The following is a 24,266-nucleotide window of genomic DNA, read 5'->3' as shown; positions in this document are numbered from 1 at the left end:
CCTGATCTTTTATTCTCCTTCCTTCCCTCCCCCTCCCCACTGCCGCAGGAATCCCACAGCTAATTCTCCCCTGGTCTCCTCACTGGCCCAAGTAGGACTAATTTAGCCAGCTAGCCCTGGTGGTCATCTAATGTTTATTGGATGGATTTTCCCCATAAATTGATTTTTTATTCTGAATTTATTGTTGTTCACGTTTTATATGGTATTTTATGCTGTTTTTTGTTGCATCAATTAAGTGTTTTAACTTTGTTGTTAGCCGCCCTGAGCCCGGTTTTCTGAACCGGGAAGGACAGGGTATAAATAAAGATTTATTTATTATTATTAAAGCAGAAGTTAGGTGGGCATCTGCCAGGGATTCCTGAGCTGCAATTCCTGCCTTGCAGGGGTTGGACTAGATGGTCCCTGGGGGTCCCTTCTGGTTCTAAGAACAGGGTCTCTGCTTGGCAGGTGCAAGTGGCCCGGCGGCCCTGGATCTACACGGATGAGAACGGGCAGGACCAGATTGGCGGCTTCGTGAAGGAGTACACCAACATCTCCTTCCTCACCGTCAAGGTAAGTGGTCCAGGTGTGTCTGTGGCTGGACCCCCGGCCAGGGCATCATTTCTGCCCCCTGGAAACCCTTCAGCCACCCCTATCCCCCTCTTTCCTTTTTCCTTTCTCCTTTTGTGATGGAACTCCTTTTTGGGGACTTCCCTGGCTTTTTTCTGGCTCATGTAGGACCAGTCTGGATAGTTAGCCTTGGTGAAGACTTGACGTTTTCATCCCCAAAAGTTTTTGATTGAGTTTCCACTGAAACGAGACTGCATTTTAATATTTTAATGTTAATCTTGTTTTTTAAGCTGAATTTCAATCAATTGTTTTTATATTGGGTGTTAGCTGCCCTGAGCCTGGTCTTGGCTGGGGAGGTGGGGTATAAATAAAAATTTATTATTATTTATTATTATAACTCTGCCATGTTCTCCCATCTCTGACCCACAGGGAGCAGGTCACATGGTGCCTTCGGACCGCCCAAGACCCGCCTTCAACATGTTCCAGCGCTTCATCACGGGGCAGCCCTTCTAGCCCTCGCCTCGTGGCGCCCTCTTCCGCCTCCGAGGGGAACTGCGTCCTCCGTGCGCCCGCACCCCCTGTGCCAAGGTGGCAGCTGGGACCTCCCGCAGGGCCGCTTGCCCCCCCGTTGCCAGGCGCTGGGGAGGCACAAGGACTCTCCCGACCCTCCGCCCTGCCGGCCGCTCTCCTGGGCTTCCAGGCTGCCCTGGGGGTTGGGGTGGGGTCCGCCGGGCCCCCTCTTCCTCCTCTCCTCCTGGGGCAGCCCTCCCCTCCCTCCCCAGCACTGCCTGTGGGGTTTTTGCACTGCCTTTGGGGAGCAGGGTGAGACCTGCCTCCCTCTCCCCCCTTGCACCCCTAACGGGACCACCTCTCTCAGCCTTAGTTCTCGGTCAGTCTTGACGAAGGGGTCTCAATCACTGGTGAAAGAAAAGCCACTCCGGGGCTGCACCCACGTCTCTGGGCCGGGGCCCACGATTAAAGCTTATTTTTCTAAGGGGACTGGAGTTTTGTGTCTGTCTCTGGAGGCATCTGAGGGGGGGGGGTGCCCACCTGGCTCTGCAGCTTCTCTCCCTCTTTCCTCCCCCTCTTGCTATCCTCTGCGTTTTGGGAGGGGGGATGGGGGCTAGATGACCCTGCTGCCCTTCTCTTCCCTGCCCCAAATGACAGATCCTGGGAGGGGGGGGGGGAGTGATTGACGGCTGCCAGCAATGATAGCCAAGCCCCTTCCCCACAGCTTCAGCCAGCAATGCTTCCCAATAGCGCTTGCTCGAAACCAAAGGGAGGGAGATTTCTCTTGCGGCCGGATCCTGCTTGTGGGTTTCCCACAGGCCTCTGTGGCGATGCTGTTTTTAAATGGCCTTGAGTCGAAAACGCAACAGGAGTAAGCGCATTCGCGTGCTTTCTCTTCCTTCCCCTCTTGCTCCTTGGCCATTTCTAGATGCTGGAGGAGGTGATGACTCAGCCGCGAGGCTCATTATGGGATGGCTTTTGTAGCGGGGGCAGGTTGGGCCCATATCCCTGAGCTCTGGCTCCCAGGCAGCCACCCGGCTCCCGAACTTTGCCTTCCAAGAGCTGCCTTGGGTGGGGCTGACATGCTCAAGCATGCATCTCGGCAGAGGTGGCTGCAGGTGTGTCTTTTACCTGGTGGCGGGGCGGAGCATTCACACCAGCTACCTGTGTCTCCCAATCTCACCTGTCCACAAGCCCTGGAAGATGCCTGGCATCCTGAATCCAATGCGGTGAATCTGCCTGCCTTCTGGATTTGTCCTCTCAACACACTTTTGGGTCGTTCGCCAAACGTTGAAGGAGACAGCTTCATTTTTTAGTCACACATCAAAAGTCTTCCACTAGATGTCTAAGGCCATAGTAACAGCATAAAGTAGGAAGTGAATCTCTAAATTGTTGGGGCGGCCACTGCTATATTTAACCTACTAGTTGTGCCATAGAATCATAGAACTGTAGAGTTAGGGGACTCCTAAGGGTCATCTAATCCAGCCCCCCTGCAACATGGGGAACTCTGCTAAAGAAGCCCTGACAGATAGCCCCCCAGTGAAGGAGAGACCACCTCCTTCCCAGAGAGTCTGGTCCACTGTTGAACAGCTCATGCCGTCAGAAGGTTCATCCTGATGTTTAGCCAGAATCTCCTTTCTTGTAACTTGAATCCATTGGTAAGCGAGTGACATTACGTTTGCAGAAATCACCCGTTTCTGCAAGCAAGCCATAACGATGCAGAATTCCCAAGTGTCTGAACTCAGAAATGCTTATTTATTCCCCATTAAATCACGGCTCAGTGCAGGCCCACCTCCTCCTGTGGAGCGAGGAGAGTCTGCCCTGGGTGGGGCCAGGAGAGGCAGAAGAGATCTGGCATTCCTAAGGTCTGAAGTGCCAGCCCTGGGTTTGCTAGGGAGGCCTTGGGGGCTGCTGCCGGCCTGGGTCAGTGGCTGAGCTTGATGCCCTGTTGTCTGACTTGGCACAAAGCAGGTTCCTGTGGCTCCCTTGACAGCAATAAAGCCCACGGAGACTGGACTGCCGCAGCCCCAAGTAACCAAGCCAGGATTAATGAGGAAGGGGATTTAAAAATAAGCGGCCGGCATTATGTCCTTGGAAGCAGCAGCCTTCCCCTGGCCAATCTTCTGGGCTACAACCCCCGGTGTCCCAGACCCCCTTGATGGGTCTGGTGGGGATGGCAGCCCAGCATATTGGGGGGGGGGGTACCAGGCTGGTATATAAGGTCTGGGCACACAGCGGGACTCCTCTGCAGCTCTGAAAAAGGAATCCCATCTGCCTAAGTAGACAAGGATTTGGATTCTAAGACCTGTTTGTGTAAGGAAGTTTATGGAAGAAAATCTCTCTTCCCATCCCAGGAGAAGTCCCTCTCCCACTTCCATAGAGGCTTTTTATTATTGGGGGGGGGGGGTCACGTGACTGAAGAAGGGGCTGGGACACGCTCCTCCTGCAAACACACAAGATTACCTTGCCTTAGATCTACAATTGATACGCACCTCGAACACCCCTAGGAAGGTGAAAGTGGCTTTTCAGATTGGAAAGGTGGAAGCCTTTGGAGAAAATGCCATGTCTGTTACTAAACATTTTAATCTAAGTGCAGCTGCAAAGTGAGAGGGCTGCATCTTCTGCTGCTCTGAAACTCATTCCAAACTCCTCCTCAGGTGGCCTTGGGGGAGCCACATTCGCCCAGGCCCACTGCCCCCATCTGTAGTATGGAGATAATGATCCTGACCTACCTTCTAGGGTCGTCGTAACTTGCACCATGATGGTGCGGATGCAGGTGATGCGCTGGACTGCGCAGGTGCCAAGTGGGCAGCAGCAGCAGTGTTACAGGCCTGTGGGCATGGAGTGGGGCACTGCTTGCCCTTCCACTGTGGACTGATTTTCTCCCCTGCATATCGACCCACATATGAAAATAATAAGGGCTATACATCTCAGTGTGAGCTGGACCATAAATAAGGCTGATCGCCGAAGAAATGAGGCTTTTGAATTCTGGTGCTGGAGGAGACTCTTGAGAGTCCCATGGACTGCAAGAAGACCAAACCTCTCCATTCTGAAGGAAACCAGCCCTGAGTGCTCACTGGAAGGACAGATCCTGAAGCTGAGGCTCCAATACTTTGGCCACCTCATGAGAAGAGAAGACTCCCTGGAAAAGACCCTGATGCTGGGAAAGATGGAGGGCACAAGGAGAAGGGGAAGACAGAGGACGAGATGGTGGGACAGTGTTCTCGAAGCTACCAGCATGAGTTTGACCAAACTGCGGGAAGCAGTGGAAGACAGGAGTGCCTGGTGTGCTCTGGGGGTCACAGAGAGGCGGACACGACTAAACGACTAAACAACAACATCCATCTCAGTGGCTTTGCATTTCCAAAGAGGGGAATTCAACCCCCCAGGATGTTGCCACGCTGTCTGGGCCAGAGTGCCTGCTCTGTGGCAAAGCCCCCCTTGAGGCCTGGTGCCTTCCTGCCAGACGCTGCCCCTTGGCGCAAGACCCTCAGCAGTCCTGGGCTGAGCTACAGAGTGAAGAAGAAGAAGAAGAGTTTGGATTTGATATCCTGCCTTTCACTCCCCTTCAGGAGTCTCCAAGCGGCTAACATTCTCCTTTCCCTGTGAGGTGAGTGGGGCTGAGAGACTTCAGAGAAGTGTGACTGGCCCAAGGTCACCCAGCAGCTGCATGCGGAGGAGCGGGGAAGCGAACCCGGTTCCCCAGATTACGAGTCTACAGCTCTTAACCGCTACACTACACTGGGCAAAGCACCTCCTCAGACTGGCACACAGGGAATGGAGCAGCCCCTTCCCCACAGAAGACAGCAGGCAGGTGTCCAAAGATGAGTGGTTTTGACCTGTTTTATTGGTTCAGGTTCCCAAAGCGGCAGCAGCCGCTGCTACCGCCTTGTCCTGCCCTGCTGGTGATGATGCTGCCTGCTTGGTCCTGCCGTGAGCTGGCGGAGGGCAAACCAGGGCAGGCAGGCGCGCTGCCCTTCAGAGGGGGGGAGGCCAGAGGAGGGGCTGCTGGTGGAGCCCCTCAGGCAGCCACAGAGGTCGGCGGTGGGCCCTGCGGGGTCCTGTACTTCTCTACCACCTCTCTCAGGCCTTTGGAGAAATGGAGGTCTGCGCCAATGGTCAGGTAGCCCTGCGAAGGAAGGAGAGAGAGAGGTGGGCAAAGTTGGGGCAGGATTGGAGCTTCGGCTGCTGCCACTTCCCAGGGGAGGGAAGACGCTGGAGCTCCTGGGAAGGGGAGGCGGTGGCAGTAGCAGCACGGCCGCATCCTGCCAGAGAAGCTGGACTCTTGCTCTTTTTGCAAAAGGAGGCTCTAAAGTGCATGGCGGATAAAGGCTGTCGAGGACTGTGAGGCAGCTGGCTCTGCCTCTGTGGTTGGAAACAGTGAATGCTTCTGGAAGCCCCAAGAGGGGAGGGCTCAGATCCGGCTCATATCCTTATGCCTACCTTGTGGTAGGTGACCACTTCCTTCATGAAATCCATGCCTTCGGGGAGTGGGATCTGCACTCCCTTCTTGGTTCTCTCTGCAAGAAAAGGAAAAGAAAGAGTTGAGGCAAGAGTCATGGAGGAGGGGGCTCTCGGGGGCCACTAGCCGCTGCTGCAGGAATTTATGTATAGGTTGGGGCAGCATTGCCCCTCCAGCAGATATCATGCACATGCAGCCCACTACCAAAATCAGCACAATCGCTTTTGTGATTTGTCCCCACAAAACACAGTTTCTTCCTATCTACTCAAAGGGCCTCTGCTTGTATCTGTGTACTGGCTCACTGGGAAAACTTCAGAAATTCATCTAGACATGTGAGCTCAGCTACTCAGCAGCCCCTCTGCCTGACCTATAATCCCTGGCATCCTGATACCGTGTGCCAGACAGGTAGCCATGCCAGAAATAACAAACCCAGATGAAGACAAAAGGGTGGGATGAACTTGGCTGGGAAACAGGGAAATGTAAAGATCTCTTTTGCTACACTTGATGGGTGTTTGGTGGAGGGCAAGGGGAACCATGGGGCAGGGTCCAGGATGCCCAGATTCCTGCCACCAGACCTCTCCTTTTATGACGTAACCATGATGTATGAGTGATGTAGTTTGGGGGGCATGACATGGGGATTAAAAAGGTAAAGGGACTCCTGACCATGAGGTCCAGTCGTGGCCGACTCTGGGGTTGCGGCGCTCATCTCGCTTTATTGGCCGAGGGAGCCGGCGTACAGCTTCCGGGTCATGTGGCCAGCATGACTAAGCCGCTTCTGGCGAATCAGAGCAGCGCATGGAAATGCTGTTTACCATCCCACCAGAGTGGTAACTATTTATCTACTTGCACTTTGACGTGCTTTTGAACTGCTAGGTTGGCAGGAGCAGGGACTGAGCAACGGGAGCTCAACCCGTTGCGGGGATTCCAACCACAGACCTTCTGATCAGCAAGTCCTAGGCTCTGTGGTTTAACCCACAGCGCCACCTGCGTCCCACAAGATGGAGATTAGCAGCTAATAAAAGTTTGGGTTCTCTTTTGTTCTGGGCTTCCATCTTGTTCCACCTGGTGGCAGGTGGGAGTCTTGTTGTGGAAGTCTTCAATAAAGACCAAGCCTCCTGGCTGCTCTTTTGCTCTGGGATTCCTGGCTGGTGTCCTTGTTTTTTGTCCAAGGGAGCCCTCAGATTTCTCCAGTGTGCAATGGCTCTTCTCTGTCTCCACAGTTGGGGGCAGCAATGCTTCTGAAATACCAGTTGAACCCAGGGAGCCAAGGAACCGTTACTGGCTTTGCGCTGAAGAACTGGCCTTTGAGATGTCTCTGGGCTCCCAGAGGCCCCTGTGGCCAAAAGTGACGGGGGGACTTGCCACCCAGCTGCAATTGGTGGGGGGGCACAGAGTGACCACACTGATGCTGAGCATTGTGTGCCCCCCCCCCCCCGCTGCCCCAGTTCAACAGAGAAGAGAGGGAAGCTCTGGTTCTTGTCTGCGGTGGCCAGGCCAAGTCAGAAGTAGGTCCAGGGCCTCTACACAAGGGCCTCCTTTTCCCAGGCGCAGAGGCGTGCGACGCCTCCAGGCCTCTTACCGTTGATGATGGGCATGATGGTCAGCTGCAGCAGAGTCTTCAGAGGCCCTTGCAGAGGGATCAGCTGGGGAGGGAGGGAAAGAGTGAGCCATAGAAGAATCGTGGGGTCAGAAGGGACCCCAAAGGTCCTCTAGCCCACCCCCTACAAGGCAGAAATTGCCAGGCTCCTGACAGGTGGTCACCCAGCCTCCGCTTAAACAGCCCCAGTGGAGGAGAGCCAGCAGCCTCAGTTTCCCCTCTGGCTCTTCAGGATGGCAGGAGCAGGGAGCTCTTTCCAGGTGCTTTTGGGGGGAGACACGGGAAACAGAGCCCTGGCATTCCTGGGTACGCAGCAAGGCATGGGAGGCGACCCCCATTCTGAGCTGCAGCCCTGCCTTGCCTCCCCCAGGTCCCCCCCAAGCACTTACGGCCAGGGATTCCAGCGCCGACTGGTTGGAGTAGATCCGGAACCTGAACGAGGTAAAGAGAGAGGAAGAAGTGAGTGACAGCTGTCCGTGCTGGGCCATGGCTGCCCCTTCTCCCCATCTTGCAACACCTTCCGGTACCTTCTCAGGTCCATCAGCACCTGCAAAGCTTTCTTGCGCAGAAGCACCTTTGCGCTCAGCCGAGCTTCCTGGAAAGGAGATGAGGGGCTGGTCAGTTTCTCATTTTTTCTTTTTTAAAAGTTTTTTATTGGTTATTTTCACATAACAAATTATTTCAACAATTGTTTTCCCCCCCCCATCTCCCCCCCTCACACGCCCCCCCACGACTTCCCTCAGTTCCTCGTTCTGATTTATTTGCATATATTGTTCTCTGCATGTTACAAATGTGTAAGAATCTCTAAATTTTCCATCTATTTTGTTAACAAATAAATTGTGCCTGTTTCTTCAAAACCTGCCAAGGAGACCAAAAGGGGCAGGTCAGTTTCAAAGGAGGGTGGCATCCTGCCCAGGAAGGGAGCGACGGCCACCCTTTGGCTTTCCAACAGAGACAGAAGCAGCAGTTGGAGGCCAAGAACTGTCACGGCCTCCTAGAAGAGCTCTTTGACCGTGAGCTGGGACCCTCAGGGCCCTAATCCTATGACAGCGGACCCTCCCCAACAGCACTGCTCCCGGACAGTCCTTCCTCCCAGCCTTTGGGGCTCCAGAGTTATGCTCTTCTACAGGCAAGGAGCTTGCTGTGGAAACCGCTGCAGGTGACTCAGGTGAACCACGCCACAAGGAGATGGAGGAGGAGGAGGAATCGTAGAATTGCCAAGTTGGAAGGGACCCCAGGGGCCATCTAGTCTAACCCACAGTGATGCAAGAATTGCCGCTGCAGGAGGACAAGGGGTCACAGGAGAGTCAGCAGCTCCTTTGAGCTGGCGGGGGGGGGACACCCAAAGGAGCAGGAGGGAGCAGGAGAAGAAGCTCTGGCCTCACTCAGAGATGCCCGGAGGGTCCCTTGTGCCCTTGGCAAAGGGCTGTATCAGCACACAACCACCCCTGGAAAAATCAATTTACTGTAATAGCTGCATTAGAAATTACAGCATTTTATGGCACCCAAGTCCTCAAAGGGTCCGCAGACAGGAAGGGAATAATAATAATAATAATAATAATAATAATAATAATAATAATAATAATTTTATTTATTTATACCCCGCCCATCTGACTGGGTTTCCCCAGAAGAATTGCACCCCCTTGTTCTGTGGTGCGAGATGGAGAGGAAACTTCTCCTGGGTTTTATCTTGCTGCGACGGTGGGGGCACGTTGCCACAAACATCTCTGCCCTACACCCCCCAGTCTGGTTTTTGTGCCCCCCCCCGGAGCTGCATCCCTGGCGTGGGCCGGTTTCCCCAACCTCTGGCCTCCCTGCACCACTCACCATGGTCATGCTGGAAAGCTGGACCAGGGGCTGATCCACGGGGGCCAAGAAGATGTTGAGGGTGGCTGTGACGGAGATGGACATCCCCGAGGCCTTGATGGCGCAGCTGGGCGGTGAGGAGACCCGCAGCCTCAGCATCAGAGGAGCATCCACCACGGAGGGGTTCTGGAGGAGAGAAGGAGGGACTCCAATGAGGAGAACCTGCAGGATCAGGCCAAATCTAGTGCAGCATCTTCCTCTCACAAGAGCTGGACTGTTGCCTATGGGAAACCTGAAATCAGGATTCGAACGCAAGAGCTCTCTGCCCCTCCTGGGATTCAGGAGCCATCTAGGCCATCACTGCTTCCAGTGGGAGGGAGTTCCACAGTTTAGCTGTGCACTGCATGAAGAAGGGCTTTCATTTCAGCCAAGGAGGACCAGGGAACGGGCTTGGAGGTACCATGTGCTTTTCCAGCTGGGGACCCTCAGCCCTCTGGACTTCAGCCCTGGGGGCACAGTCCTTCTTGTGCATGAGCCCACCCAGCTCTATCCAGCCCTGGCCTGGAGCCCAGGCACCCTTCTTGCGACAATGAGGCTGAGGGAGACCCCTTTGACTCCAGCTAGTTCCTGGAGAAATCTCTATGTGGGACAAGAAGCTACAGTTAGAACTGGATATGGAACAACTGCTTGGTTCAAAATTGGGAAAGGAGTACGACAAGGCTGTATTTTGTCTCCCTGCTTATTTAACTCATATGCAGAATTCATCATGTGAAAGGCTGGGCTGGATGAATCCCAAGCCGGAATTAAGATTGCCGGAAGAAATATCAACAACCTCAGATATGCAGATGACACAACCTTGATGGCAGAAAGTGAGGAGGAATTAAAGAACCTTTTATTGAGGGTGAAAGAGGAGAGCGCAAAATATGGTCTGAAGCTCAACATCAAAAAAACGAAGATCATGGCCACTGGTCCCATCACCTCCTGGCAAATAGAAGGGGAGGAAATGGAGGCAGTGAGAGATTTTACTTTCTTGGGCTCCATGATCACTGCAGATGGTGACAGCAGTCACGAAATTAAGAGACGCCTGCTTCTTGGGAGAAAGGCGATGGCAAACCTAGAGATCACCTTACCAACAAAGGTCCGTATAGTTAAAGCTCTGTTTTTTCCAGTAGTGATGTATGGAAGTGAGAGCTGGACCATAAAGAAGGCTGATCTCCGAAGAATGGATGCTTTTGAATTCTGGTGCTGGAGGAGACTCTTGAGAGTCCCATGGACTGCAAGAAGATCAAACTTCTCCATTCTGAAGGAAATCAGCCCTGAGTGCTCACAGGAAGGACCGATCCAAGACTTTGGCCACCTCCTGAGAAGAGAAGACTCCCTGGAAAAGACCTTGATGTTGGGAAAGATGGAGGGCACAAGAAGAAGGGGACGACAGAGGACGAGATGGTGGGACAGTGTTCTCGAAGCTACCAGCATGAGTTTGACCAAACTGCGGGTGGCAGTGGAAGACAGGAGTGCCTGGCGTGCTCTGGTCCAGGGGGTCACGAGGAGGTGGACACGACTAAACAACAAGAAGAAGTTCCTGGGGCGGAGCTGAGGGAGATTATCAGATCACACACACAGAGAGAGAGGTGGAAACCTCTGCTGTGCCCCTCTGCCCACACCTCAGCTTCTCTCCCAGAGCTCTGCTGCCCCTCTGGTGGGTGAGAAGCATGGAGTCTGGATGAAGGAAGGGAAGAGCTGGCCCAGGGCTAGCGCCTTCCCTGCTGCCGCCACTCACCATCATGACGATGCTCCCGAAAAACGTGGCTCTCAGCAGAACCTCCAAATCCTTTGGCACCTGGAATGAGAGCGAACGTCCCGGTGGGTCAGAGCAGCGGCTGTGGGCTCCCTGGCCTCTGCCCGCTTGGCACGGCTTTTGACCATCTCTCCCCATCCCCCCGCACCAGCCCCATGGCTTCTCTGCCCAACAAACCTTTTCGTCGGCAATCTCCATTCTCAGAACGTCAGCCTGGAAGTAGGAGAAGAGGGCGGAATCGAAGAAGTACTCAGAGACAGCCAGGTAGACCATGCGCTCCGTCTCCAGCACGACAGGCTCCACGGCCAGATTGGGGAGGGTCTTGTTCTCGTCCCCCAAGTAGAAGAATTTGCCCTGTGGGGGGGGGGGAGTGATGACCCTGGTCAGACCCAACTGCCAGGAGCCACCTGCTCGCAGCTCGCCCATGCCCCAAGCACGCCTGCCTGGGACCACAGGGTGGGTTTTGACTCCCCAGATATTCAACCCCTTGCCCACATCTTGCCGCTCCTTCTGACACAAACTGGAGACCTCCCCGTACCAAACCTCTAGGATTTAAGTATTGGCAAAGGCTTCTTCCGGGAGTGCAGCCAGAGCGCACGTCAGTCCCCAGTTCCTTGGGCTCTGCCTACCAATAATAATAATAATAATAATAATAATAATAATAATAATAATAATAAAATATTTATGCCATCTGGCTGTGTTTCTCCAGCCAATCAAGTGTTAAAAACAATACAGCATTAAATATTTAAAACTTCCCTAAACAGGGCTGCCTTCAGATGTCTTTTAAAGATAAGATAGCTGCTTATTTCCTTGACATCTGGTGGAAGGGTGTTCCACAGGGCAGGTGCCACTACCGAGAAGGCCCTCTGCCTGGTTCCCTGTAACCTCACTTCTTGCTGGGAGGGAACTGCCAGAAGGCCCTCAGCACTGGAACAATGGGGGTGGAGAACAAAGACTCCTCCTGTCCCCCTCGGGCAGAGGCTGGGCACAACCTGTTCAGCTGCTCCACCCCACGTTTTCATTTCCTCTTCCCTGCCCGGGACCCCCACCCAAGTCCCGCTGTTTCCCAGCCCTGGGCTCTGCTGCAGGAGGCACCTCGAAATCCAGGTCCATGGTGTCAGACGTGACGACGGGATTCCTCAGCATGGAGTAGTCTATCCCAATGTGGTCGTCCACCGGGTTCCGGACTGCAGGGCAGGGGGAGAGAGAGTGAGAGAGCGCCGCTGATGGCCACAGCGCCCCTTGCCTGCCTGCCTGAGCCATGTTCCACCTCCATGGTCAGAGTGAAGATGCCTCTGAACCCCAGTTGCCGGGAATTGTGTTCGAATCCTTCTTGCAGGTTTCCCACAGGCCTCTGGTCGGCCCCTGTAAGAACAGGCTGCGGGACTCGCAAATGTTCCAATTAACATTTGTAAAAAACCCCTGAAGCCTTTCTGTTAGGGATTGTAGGAAAAGACCTGCCAAGGAAACTGAAAAACATTTTCACGTATGCGACAACGGCGGCAAGAGTCTTAATAGGACAGGGATGGAAGAATGAAGAAATCCCGACTAAAGAACTGTGGCAGGAGAAACTGATGGACTATGCGGAATTCGCAAAACTGACATATACCGTATTTTTCGCTCTATAGGACGCACTTTTCCCCCTCCAAAAATGAAGGGGAAATGTGTGTGCTTCCTATGGAGTGAATGCAGGCTTTCGCTGAAGCCTGGAGAGCGAGAGGGGTTGGTGTGCACCGACCCCTCTCGCTCTCCAGGCTTCAGTCAGCTATCCGCAAGCCTTCAGAGCTCCGAAGGCTTGCGGATAGCAGCCTGCAGCCTGAACCCCGCTGCGCTCCCCGGGCTTCAAGCAGCTATCCGCAAGCCTTCTGAGCCCAGCGGGAGTTCCCACCGGGCTCCGAAGGCTTGCAAATAGGAGCCTGTTCTGGTGGCTGGTGTCGGGGCAAGCCCGGGCTTCCCCTGTCCCAGCCCTGCGGCTATAAACAAAGGCGCGCACAGCTTCTCCCGGCTGGCTGTCTTGGCTTCTTTGCTCTTTGGGGCTGGGGGGGGGGGGGTGGAAATAATTTTTTTTTCTTTATTTCCCCCCCTAAAAACTAGGTGCACCCTATGGAGCGAAAAATACGGTAAACTATGTGATAAGGACAACTGTGATTTTAAGGAAGAATGGGAACCCTTTACAAAGTACATAAAGAAACGACAAAATGAACTGGACTCCTTGGCAGGTTTTGAATAAACACTCACAAGCTTTTCATTGATAATAGCCAATCAGATAAATTAAGGATCTATATAATTTTGTAACATGCAGAGAATAACATTAAGGGGAATTAAGGATGATGTTTTTTGATAAAATGTTTTGTTGAAATTCCTAATAAATAATATTATATAGAAAAAAGAGCAGGCTGCTGGACTTGACGGGCCATTGGCCTTCTACGCCCCCCCCCCCCACTATTGACCCTCGAGCTCAGGCAGGCAGCAGGGGCAGAGTGTGGGTCGCCTTGCCTTGCCCTCCTCACCTGGCACCGTGTCCAGCAGAGAGTTCATCAGCACGAGCCCCGCGTGGTTCAGCACCGGGCAGATCTGAAAGCGAGAGAGGGAATGGGGGAGTCTGCGGGGAGCAGGAAGCAAGAGCCCCCAGTGCAACCCAGAGGGAAGGGAGGGTCTCTCCCACTCTCCTCTTTGGGACCCCTTCCTGCCCCCTGTCGGCGAGAGGGGCTGCCCAAGGTCCCCTGCCCCACCTACCTCTGGCTTGGGGGTTCTTACCTGCTGGTTGAGAAGGTAGCGCATCCCCGTGGTGAGGAAAGTGCCAAGGAATTCATACACCTTTCTGGAGAGAATGCAAAAGCATGAGAGTGGAGCCCAGAAGGGATAAAAATCAGTGGTTTTCTTTTAGAAAACATTTCTTTTTAAATCGGAAATATTTATAATAAAATGCTTTTGGAGGAAAAATCTTTCTAAAGATAGTTTTCTATTTAAGTTACATTATAGTCCAAAGCCTATTCATCAGGAAATAAGGATTTGTTTTAAGTTTTTCATGTGCGCTAGAACTCTAAGTTTTTTGTTTGTTTTTAATTGTTTAACCACATCATTTAACCAACATGGATGCATATGCTATAACGTTTTTGTGTTAAATAAATTGTTTAAATTGTTATTAAGGAAATGATTGTTTTTCTCCTTCTGATAAAGTACAGCAGAAAAGTCGTCCAAATATAAACAATAGTTTCATAATTACCTGTCTTTGTATTTCTAATAGTATAACCAAATCAGTAATTTTTGATATAATTGTAAAAACTACTCTGAAAATTTATTATTCCAAAAATGAAACCTTCATCTGGTTGTAAATATTAAGATTATACAAACAAGAATGAGTCTTTCTGTAAATAATAATAATAATAATAATAATAATAATAATAATAATAATAATAATTAATTGAGTCTTACTGACTAGTGATTTAAATCAATTTGATTTAAATCAAATTTGCCCTGGTGGAGCCCCTTGATCCTTTCTAAGGGGAAGTCCCAGAATGCCCCCCCCTGTCGCAGGATCTCCTAACACAAGGCTTTCTGGACCTTCAAGGCTGCTGAATGTCGGAAGACTCAGGACAGATGAGCGAAAGTCCTTCTTCACGCAGCACACAGTTAAACTGTGGAACTCCCTCCCACAGTAGGTGACCACCACCCTAGAAGCCTTAAAAGAAGATAATGAAGAGCTATCGAAGGCTGCTAGCCAGGACGGCTGTGCTCTGCCTCCCCCTGCAGAGTTGCTCTTGTGGTCAAATCCTGCATACTGGTTTCCCATTGAGGCATCTGCTTGGCCACTGTGAGAACAGGATGCTGGATTAGACGAACCATTGGCCTAATCCAGCCGGCTCTTCTTATCTATTCTGCCCAGTGGGAATGAGCCCCCCTAACTCCTTGCTAGACCTTCTAGCCACTGCCCTGCCCGCAAAGCATCCTCAGCCACCATGGGCTCCTCTATTGCTGCTACGGGCTCCCCAACCATGCCGCTGTGATGCCAACTTAGTTGCCAGCCCCCTTGGGCAGTCCAGCCTGGTCCCTGAAGCAGCTCGCCACCTCTCTCAGCCCTGCTCAGAGGTGCCCCTGGGGACTCCCCCCAAAGCAGCAACCCAGGAGGCGCCAGGGGCCAATTGGAGGCCGGCGTACCTGAGCGTGCCACTGAATCCGGCATGCATGCGGGCGATGGAGGCATTGCAGCTGAAGTTGGAGATCTTGAGGCGGCCGCTGTTGTCCTTGGAGAGCTCCAGCTGGGTGTGGATGTGGACCCCCTCGGCCGAAGTGTTAATGGAGCCGATGTCATAGCTGGGGCGGAAAGGGTTAAAAGTAGGCATGGGGGTGGGAAGGCTGACTCTCCGGGCATCCCACAGGAGGCCAACCCCCAAGTCGTTATATTTTCCTGGAAGCCGCCCAGAGTGGCTGGGGCATAAAGAATTAAATGATGATGATGACGATGATTAGGCCAGCAGCCACACAATTCAGCCACAAAGGGAGCCCACCACAGGGCTCTTGGAAGCCCAGGCCCAGCCTTCAATGCCAGGATCAGGCCAGGGTCTCAGAAGAGAGCGCTGAGGACCAGGCTGGGAGGGCACAATTGGCCCATTAGACCAGGCACCCCCAACCTGTGGCCCTTCTGATGTTTTGGCCTCCAACTCCCATGATCCTTAGCTAAGAGGACCAGTGGTCAGGGATGATGGGAACTGTAGTCCAAAACATCTGGAGGGCCGAAGGTTGAGGATGCCTGCATTAGACAGAGGTTTCTGTGGGAGATTGCAGTCAAATATAATAATGCATAAATACTAGTTAGTGCATGAAGGGGTTAAGACTACAGAGTCCTTTTCCTAGACTCAGCTAGGTCACGCCTCCTCTTTTCTGAAGAGGGAGGAAGTGAAGCCTTCTCTTCCTGTTCCCTCTCTTTCTGTGCCATATAACTGATCAAGGAAGACGTGCCTAAGCAAACTCCAAGCTTAGAGCCGGTGCGATTGAAGCAATCTTTCTGCATTTTCTACCCAACAGTATTCTGCCTGTGCTCTCTTTGCCGCTGCTTGGATAAATGCATTAATCCGACTTTTGGAACATTTTGTAAGTAAAGCATTTTAAACTTACTTAACAGTGTGTGGTCTGTTCATTGCAAAGGGGTAGAAAGAGGGGAGTGCTTTGCAAACAGACTAAACGAGATATGCAAGCCGCTTATATTCCTCTCGCTTCACTGAGCTGCTTGACTTTGTGAGTTTAAACTGTGGAACTGGGGGCTCTCCCTTTCTGGAAGGTGAGCTTAGCCCCACACTTTGATCCCAGGCACCCACTCAATTCTTTTGTTATTTACCCCACACACGTGGGTCACAGGGATTCATATTTGCCTCATTCCCATGCATGATACATGGGGCAGACTCATCAAACTGTAGCGCTGCAAGGCCAGCTAGTCCAACGCTTGGCAATGCATGAATCCCAGTTAAGAAGAGGTCTTGCCACTTCAGGGCTCACAGCTCCCTTGCAAGGACTCTCGGCCTGTGGTGGGAAGGAGCTGGCTCCCCAGGGGCTTAAGAATAATAACTTATTTATACCCCACCCATCTGGCTGGGTTTCCCCAGCCACTCTGGGTGGCTTCCAACAAAGCACTAAAATACAATAACCTATTAAACATTAAAAGCTTCCCTAAACAGGGCTGTCTTTAGATGTCTTCTAAAAGTTTGGTAGTTATTTTTCTCTTTGACATCTGGTGGGAGGGCGTTCCGCAGGCAGGCGCCACTACCGAGAAGGCCCTCTGCCTGGTTCCCTGTAGCTTGGCTTCTCGCAGTGAGGGAACCTTCAGAAGGCCCTCGGCGCTGGACCTCAGTGTCCGGGCAGAACGATGGGGGTGGAGACGCTCCTTCAGGTATACTGGATCGAGGCTTAGTTACCCCCCTCCCGAAGCCGGCCTCCTCCAAGGCTCCCTGTTTGGGCTGGTGCCAGAGGCTGGGGTGAGAGTGGAGTGCGAGCGACTCACAAGAACCAGTAGAGCAGCTGGCGGCGGAAGCGCAGGCTGATGGACCCGTTGTTGATATTGAAGGCCAGGTGTTGCTTGGGCTCAAAGCGCAGGTCGGAGGCGGACAGGTGGAGATGGGTCACTCTCACCCTGCGGGGAGAGGGAGAGATGCAGCCTGGTACTGAATTGCAGAGTTACAGCCTGCAGCTAAACTATGGAACTCCCTGCCACAGGAGGCGACCACCAACCCAGGGTGGGCGATTGGTCGCTGGCCAAGCACAGCATCTTCTAAGCTAGGAAGCAAAGCCCCTGTGGGGCAGCCCCCCCCCCAATAAACTCACTTGCTGATGTTGTAGTGGAACTGGCCCTCCTTGCCGTGGAAATCAGGGATCGTGATGTTCTCCAACTCCTGTTCCACAAAGCGGAGCCCCTCCTGCTTCACTGCAAAAGCCCCCAGAGGGGTGTCACCGCCAGCTGCTCCCTTCACAAACCCAGCAGGGGGGTCAAGCAGCCACCCACATCCCTTGGGGCCAGGAGGTGCCGGCCAAGAGACCGCCAAGACCCCTTTGGCAGGCAGAATGGGGCAGGAGGACCCCAAGGCCAGAGGGGTCCTTGGCAGGAACAGTGCTGGGGACCAGGCAGGTACCCCAAAGAGAACCGCTTTGCAGGATCCCCTCCCCTTGCCCCCCCCCGCCTCCTTACCCAGGTCCAAGCCCTTGGCTGTCAGCCTGATCTTGAAGCCTGGAGTGGCAGCGGCAGCCGCTGTGCCCAAGAAGGGCAGCAGGAGGAGGCAGAGGAGAAGAGAGTGGCACAGGATCATGGTGGCACTTGCCCTGCAAGAGGTGGCAGAGGAGAGCAAGTTGTTGGCCCCAGAACATAGTTCATGCAGGAGCACATCGTTAAACTGTGGAACTCCCTCCCACAGGACTGGACAAAACCGATTTTCTTACAACACGATTCAAGAAAGCTCTATGTGCTTTAACCGTTTCATACCACAAGTAAGTTGTAGATTCTGGGGCTACATTTCGTCTTTGATGCATGCCAAGCAAAACTACTGTTGTGACCTTCAAGGTCTAAAACATTCCCTTGTGCTCAAATCCCACTTGCGGGTTTCGCATTGGGTACTGTGAGGACAGGGGGCTGGACTAGATGGGCCCTCTTTGGCCTGATCCAGCTGCAGGTCCGTGGGCAGCAGCTCCCTCTCCTTCCCCCCTCCCTGGCAAGGGATGTGTGCCAGGGGCTGCGCGGGACACAGAGGTGGCACCAGTCTCTCCCACAGTGCTGAGGGCCAGTGATTTGATGGGCACTTGGCCATCACTGCGCACAGTCCTCGGAGGAAACCCTCCTCCACATTACAGGCAGAGCAACAGAAACCTCAGCTCCTCGGCGCTGGGGGGGGGCAGGGGGGATCTCGATGCAACTGGCTCTGTGCCAGGCTAAGGCGAGAACTTCCTGGGCCCAATTCAAGGTGAATTCAGCTGGAGGTGAAAGTCCCTGATTGACCTGGGGCCCCAATTCCCGTGAGGACGCCGCCTCCCGCACCCACCTGCCCATGAGCTGTGATCCCCAGCTGGGACTCTTCTGGGGGTCTCCATACTAAACTGTGGGTGGGGCCTGTGGGACAGAGCCTTTTTGGCGGGGGCTCTGTGCCTGTCAAATGACCTCGCCACTGAAGTGCTTCTCCTCCCACCTTATCTTCTTTTAGGTGCCTGATTTAAAAAATAACTTTTTTTCTCATGTTCTTAAAGGCTGGTGTGTGGATGATGTTCTTCATGGGGCATGGTAATTTGAATGTTTCTATGTCTTTATGTGATCTATGGGCTACTTTTAAAATGAGGCTGCACTTTAAATTGCATTTTAACCTGTATTTTAAATTGGGTCCCCCCCCCCCATTATGTTCTTACTGTAATTTTTACTGTTGTTAGCTGCCCTGAGCCTGGCTCTGGCCGTGGAGGGCGGGGTATAAATAAAAATTATTATTATTATTGCACATTACACTTTTACAGGATTTATTTTTTGAAATTGTTTACTGTATTTTTCCATGTATAACACGACCTCTGTTCTGGAGGACTGAAATTTATGAAAATGGGGGAAGATGACCCCTACGTATAAGACGACCCCCATTTTTAAACATTATTTTAGAGTAAAAAAACCTAGTCTTATGCACAGAAAAGGACAGTATTTATTGAATTTATCTCCTTCCTTGAAGAGGTCAGACGGCCGTCTGTCCTGGAGGCTTCAGCTGAGATTCCTGGATTGCAGGGGGTTGGACTGGATGACCCCAGGGGTCCCTTCTGACTCTACCATTCTAGGGGTTTTGTCTCCCACTCCTCCTCTAGGAGGAGCCTTGTTTTTGCAACAATTTTTTGTGACGTGCTGGAGGGACACCAGTCAGTCCACAAGTGAAGGTCCGATGGGCCACGCTGAGAGGGCTGGAGAAGACAGGCCTTTGGGTCAGAGCTGGTGGGGGACTCCCTGGGCATTTTCTTCAGAGCCCGCCAGCGGCTTGCGTGGTTCCAGATGTTCACACCCCTGCATTGCAGAGGGTTGGACTGCATGACCCTTGGGGTCCCCTCCAACTTCACAGCTCTAAAATTCTAAGCTTTTTAAAGACTGACAGGAGGCCAGACCCAGTTCATGGGGGGAGGACCAGAGGGGTCCTTGCTGGGAAGCAAGAAGGCTCCTTTCTTGACCTCAACTGGAGCTTCTAGGCGGGACCCCACCAAGCGCAGCTTTCTCTTCTCAGGAATGGGGAGGGTCCTCCTCCAACAGCTGCTACCCTGAGCGCTCAGCAGAGCCTCCATGTTCAGAGGCAGCTATCCACGAAGTTCCAGAGGACGGGCAGTACACACCAGGGGCGCAAACCTCTGGCCAACGGGGCTGTGGAGATCTGGCCGCTGGCCCAGAGGGCTCGGCGAGGGCGGGGGCAGTCCAGCCTGCGGACTCTTTCTTATGCTTGTCCTTTGTGTGTGTGGCGGCGGGGGGGGGGGGGGATCTGGCGAGCTGCGGGAAGATCAGGAGTTTGAGGTCAGGCTGGGGCCAGAGTTTTCCAGCGGCTCCCTTCGGGCTCGCTTCTCCTCCACTTGGGCGCAGCATCGGGCGCAGCCCCGCCGGCCGCTCGCTGCCCACTGCGCGGGAGCGGGACTAAGGGCACTGGGGGTTGGGGGTGATACAGCCCCCCAAGAAAGAGGAGCTCCACCGGGCAGTCCCGGGGATGAGGGGCAGCTCTCTCCAGCACCCCACTGAGCTTTCCCCACCCCAGCTCCGGCTGCCTGGTCCCTGAGCCGGAGAACCGCCCCCCCTCCAAGCCAGACCCGGACCCGGGGGCGCAGACGAGCCTGGCCCTTGCCCCCTACCCAGCCCCTCGCAACTGCCCCCGTCACCGAGACCCCGGGGCGCTGCGGGTGGGGTGCCAGGCTCCCGCACCCCTCGACGCCCCCCCCCCTCTCCATGCCCCCTGCTGGGAAGGGGCCTCTGGAAACCCGCCGCCGCCGCCTCCTCCCCCCCATGGCGGGCAGGTCTGGGTCGGTCGTGCCCGCTGCAAACGCCCGGAGCCTCCTCGCCAGACGCGCATCACGAGCCCCGGCTCCGCGCTTCCCCTTCTCAGCAGCTTGGCGGGCGATGCCGCGCTTTGTCTCTTCCTGGCGGGGAAGGGAAGGCTCTCCCCCGCACACGCGTGTTGCCCGCGACCGTGTGAAGGCGGCGGCGGCGGCGGCGGGGACCCAACGCTCCTTTCTCCCCCGCCCCCTCCCGCTGCAGAGATCTCGTGACTTGCGGAGGAAGCCCGCTAACTCCCCTCCGTCCCCCCGAAGCCCTGGCCAAGCCAGCAGCCTCCCGGCGCATCACCGCGCGCGCACGACGGAGAGAGGGGAGATGGGGGTGGTCGCCTCCCAGCCGATGCTTCCGCCGCCGGAGCGTGCTTGCGGGGCCAGCTGGGGCTGGGGGTCCTCGCCTGCCCCCCACCCAAGGAGGGGTTCCCCGGGAGGCTGGCGAAGGAGGGTCCTGCAAGCGGGGGAAGCGATCCCCCTCTCCAGCCCTTCTCTGCAAACCTCCCCGCGCGGCGCCGCGCACTTGCCGGCTGCGCTGGTCCCTCGGCGGCGTCTGCTCCGGCCTCTCCTCGCCCCGCGTCCCGTCTTGCCCGCCTGCGCGCCCGCCCCGCGCCTTTATACTCCCTCCTGGCGCTTCCTCGCCCGCCCCAGCGGAGGAGGGGACAGCCCGGACGGGAGAGGCGAGGCCACTCGGGGCCGGGCAGGCAGGCAGGCAGGCAGGCGAGGGAACGGGGCGCAGTTGCTCCGGGGTTGGCGCCCCGGGGTGTGCAGAACAGGAGCCTCGCTGCGCGCATCCCTCGCCGCGCCCGGAGGAGCTGGCCTGGAGGCTCTCCGGACGGCGCCTGCTTCCAGGTAGCTCCCAGGGCGCCCCGAATGAGCTGGGAGGCCAGCGTTGTCAGCTCTGGCCGGCAGCAGCTCTCAGTCCCAGAAGGGTCTCCTTTCCACCCCCTGGCCCTCCTGCCAGCTTGAGCTGGAGCTGAGCAATCACTTTCTTGCCCCTTCCCTGCCCAAAGCGCCTTGGGGGTTTCTCTGACTGGGTTATCTTCACAACAACCCTGTAGGCTGGGTCAGCCTGAGGCAACGTCACCCCCGGAGCAGGGAACCGGCCCTTGCTCTGCCCCACTTGAGGCTCCATCAGGAAATAAATAAACCAGATTTGCTGTGTGAAAAATGAGTAACTTTTTGCATGCCTATCCCAACTTTTTCTTCAAGGCAGTCTACGTGATTCTTCTTCCCCTCCTCACTCAGTCCTCGCAACAGCCCTGTGAGGTAGGTTAGGCTGAGAGGCAGTGGCTGGCCAGTGAGCTTCATGGCCGAGGGCGGATTTGAACCCAGGTCTCTTCCAGGACCTAATCCGGGTCTCACTTTTGATGCCCGGAGAAGCAGAGCCCAAAGAGGCACCCATCTAGAGTTCAGGAAGTCACATGGCAGAGAATCAGGCCCCCACCCACAGAGGAATTGAGGCAGGGGTCTTTCCCTTGCCCTCCCAATCTGGAGGTGCTTGAGATTTAATCCAGAGCCTCCTGTGGGGTCAACCATTGAGCTTCTCCAGTTCAGCTGGCACCATTTGGACACTAAATTCCTGCCTTCGTTTTTTCCCTCCCTCCCTCCTGTTCAATGGCACCTTCTTAATCAGATTGCAAGGCTGGCCTGGCTGTCTTTCCTTTTGTGGGCTGGAGTGGCCTAACTGCTCAGACATCGGGACATCAGTGTGACTCAGCCATCCTGACGGGGTCCATAGCCTTCTCTGGGTTCAGAGAAAGCAGCAGACTCCTCTCCTGGCCCCATCTTCCCAGGGTGCTCAGCTCCCCAGGTGACCTGGCCGACCCACAGAGGAAGGCCTTGAAGGGTCCCTGGAGCCGTGGGGAGTTCCAGACACGAGGTGGGGGAGGGTGTTACTTAGGAGTAGCCCTGAGAGAGGACAGTGAAGGGCCCGGGTCCTCGTGGGTTGAGTCCCTGTGCTTCCTGCCCACCCACCCCTTTTCCTGCTTCCAAGCTGGGTCCCACAGGTTTTGCTCCTGGGGGAGGAGTGGGACCTCAGCAGTCCCCCCCCTCCGACCCTGCCGCCAGCTGGGCTTGGCCCTCCTGCGCTTTGATGAATGCCACATTGAAGGGGGGGGGAGCCCTGTGTGTTTCCACAGCAGGTTGCTTCCCTCCTGCCATTGAAACCACTTATCAAAGCAGCTTCCTGAAGGAGCCCGGCCTTCCTTCCTGTCGCCTCCCAGGCTCCTGATGCGACTGCAAGCACGTCTCCCGGCATGGAAGAAGCCGCAAAGGGTTCTCTGCCTTCCAGCGGCAAGTCAGCACATAAGGCTGGATCAGGCCAGTGGCCCATCTACTTCTAGAAACCAGCTTGGCGTCGTGGTTAGAGTGTCAGGCTAGGGCTCAGGTCAGCAGAGACTAGAGTTCAAATTCCCACTTGGCCACGGAGCTCACTGGGGCCTGTCATTGCCCCTCAGCCTAACCTACCTCACAAGGTTGTTGTGGGGATCAAATGCAGAGAGGAGGAACCACGTACACCGCCTTAAGTTCCATGGAGATGAAGGTGCAAACAACCAAGGAGTTGCCATTGACAGACACATTCACGGAGGCCAAGGCTGTCTCTTTTCCTAGGTGCAAAACTGGCATGTTTCGCTTTTAAAAATAAGTTTCTCTTCCGTGCTGCCAGGGCCCATGATATATTTGGGCTGCATCGGTCTCGCGAAGTTAGCCGAAACAAAGGGAGCAGAAGAGTTTGAGCAGAGACTTTGCTGGTTCCATTAGGGCAGTGGCGTGTGGTCAGTGGACTGGGGGACTAGGCCAGCCCCCTAAATGTTCCCAGTAAATTAGAGTGCAGTGGTACCTAAGGTTACATACGCTTCAGGTTACATACGCTTCAGGTTACAGACTCCGCTAACCCAGAAATAGTGCTTCAGGTTAATAACTTTGCTTCAGGATGAGAACAGAAATCGTGCTCTGGCGGCACGGCGGCAGCAGGAGGCCCCATTAGCTAAAGTGGTGCTTCAGGTTAAGAACAGTTTCAGGTTAAGTACGGACCTCCGGAACGAATTAAGTACTTAACCTGAGGTACCACTGTATTAAAGTATTAAAGCCTGGCGCCTCCTTCCCAATGCCCGGGAAGCTTCTGGCTGGCTTAGGGAGGGAGGAGTGATGCTCACGCGTGAGACGTCACAGGCACGACATCACCGACCCCATTGCCCTCACAAGCTGGCGCCTCTGGCCCTAACTGATCCCCTACGAAAAATTCACCGCATAGCACTGCATGATAGTCCACCTGAAAGGGAGGGGGGGAGATGTCATGGGGGCAAACTGGGCTGGGAAACATGAAGGACATCTTTCTGGCTCCAGCACCATCTCCGGATCACACCCAGCGGGAAACGAAGGAGAGCAAGAAAGCAGGCCAGCTCCCCAGGCCCTGGAAAGAGCATCTCTCCCTGTTCTGCTTCGTCTTAATTTTGCTGCTAACCTTAAGAGACAACCCCATCATCCCTCCCAGACTGGAGGTTGGGGCGAAAGGCGTCACTGTGCGGCTCTGCATTCCAGAGATGCCACTTTGGAGTTTTCTGTGCTGAACATCCGGTGCCTCTGAAATGCTCCCGGGCTCAGCCTCCGATGCCCGCCTTTCTGCGTGGCACCCAAATGCCAGCACAGGTCCCTGCAGGAGCGACACACCTTTCCTATGATTCACTGCGGAGGAGGCAATGGGGTGGGAAACCAGCAGGGCTTATCTTATCCCTCTTTTCTTTCTTTTTTTGCAGCCAGGGACAAAATAAGAAAGAACAGAGCCTCCTTTGAGGGCTCTTGTAGGTCACCATTATTCCCATTTTACACCTGGGAAACCGAGTCCAAGTGGGCAATTAAAATGCCTATCTGCCAGATCCAATCATGGAGTTGGAAGGGAACCCCAAGAGACATCTGTATCCAGGGCAGCTGTCTCCCAGCTCCATCTGGTACGCAGGATGAGACCCTCCCTGCCTGTGCACTGTCTCGCCAGAGTGGTGCATGCTCTGGTTATCTCCCGC

The 24,266-nt window shown here is 54.5% G+C and overlaps 2 protein-coding genes across 3 annotated transcripts in view; one reads left to right on the top strand and one right to left on the bottom strand.

The window, feature by feature from the left end:
* CTSA (cathepsin A) overlaps positions 1 to 1,548 on the top strand; it is a 29,723-nt gene extending 28,175 nt beyond the window's left edge. For both annotated transcript variants that reach the window (XM_083447505.1, XM_083447504.1), the window contains exons 14-15: positions 448 to 552; positions 979 to 1,548. In XM_083447505.1, coding sequence (XP_083303631.1) covers positions 448 to 552; positions 979 to 1,062 — 189 coding nt within the window. In that variant the 3' untranslated portion in view covers positions 1,063 to 1,548. The remainder of the gene's footprint in view (positions 1 to 447; positions 553 to 978) is intronic.
* Positions 1,549 to 4,876: 3,328 nt separating this feature from the next.
* On the bottom strand, positions 4,877 to 21,053 carry PLTP (phospholipid transfer protein). The gene is given in 17 exon segments (XM_083447431.1): positions 4,877 to 5,188; positions 5,503 to 5,579; positions 7,101 to 7,164; positions 7,508 to 7,550; positions 7,646 to 7,713; positions 8,946 to 9,110; positions 10,705 to 10,764; positions 10,900 to 11,076; positions 11,818 to 11,909; positions 13,233 to 13,296; positions 13,480 to 13,543; positions 14,881 to 15,036; positions 16,718 to 16,846; positions 17,038 to 17,137; positions 17,399 to 17,529; positions 20,772 to 20,962; positions 20,964 to 21,053. Coding segments are annotated over 17 exon segments (1,764 nt in total). The 5' UTR covers positions 21,039 to 21,053; the 3' UTR covers positions 4,877 to 5,080.
* Between the last annotated feature and the right edge of the window lie 3,213 nt (positions 21,054 to 24,266).

The sequence above is a fragment of the Podarcis tiliguerta genome (genome assembly GCF_965153285.1).
Source record: "Podarcis tiliguerta genome assembly, chromosome: 6".
Classification (NCBI taxonomy): Eukaryota; Metazoa; Chordata; class Lepidosauria; order Squamata; family Lacertidae; genus Podarcis; species Podarcis tiliguerta.
This window is presented reverse-complemented; position numbering and strand designations above follow the sequence as displayed.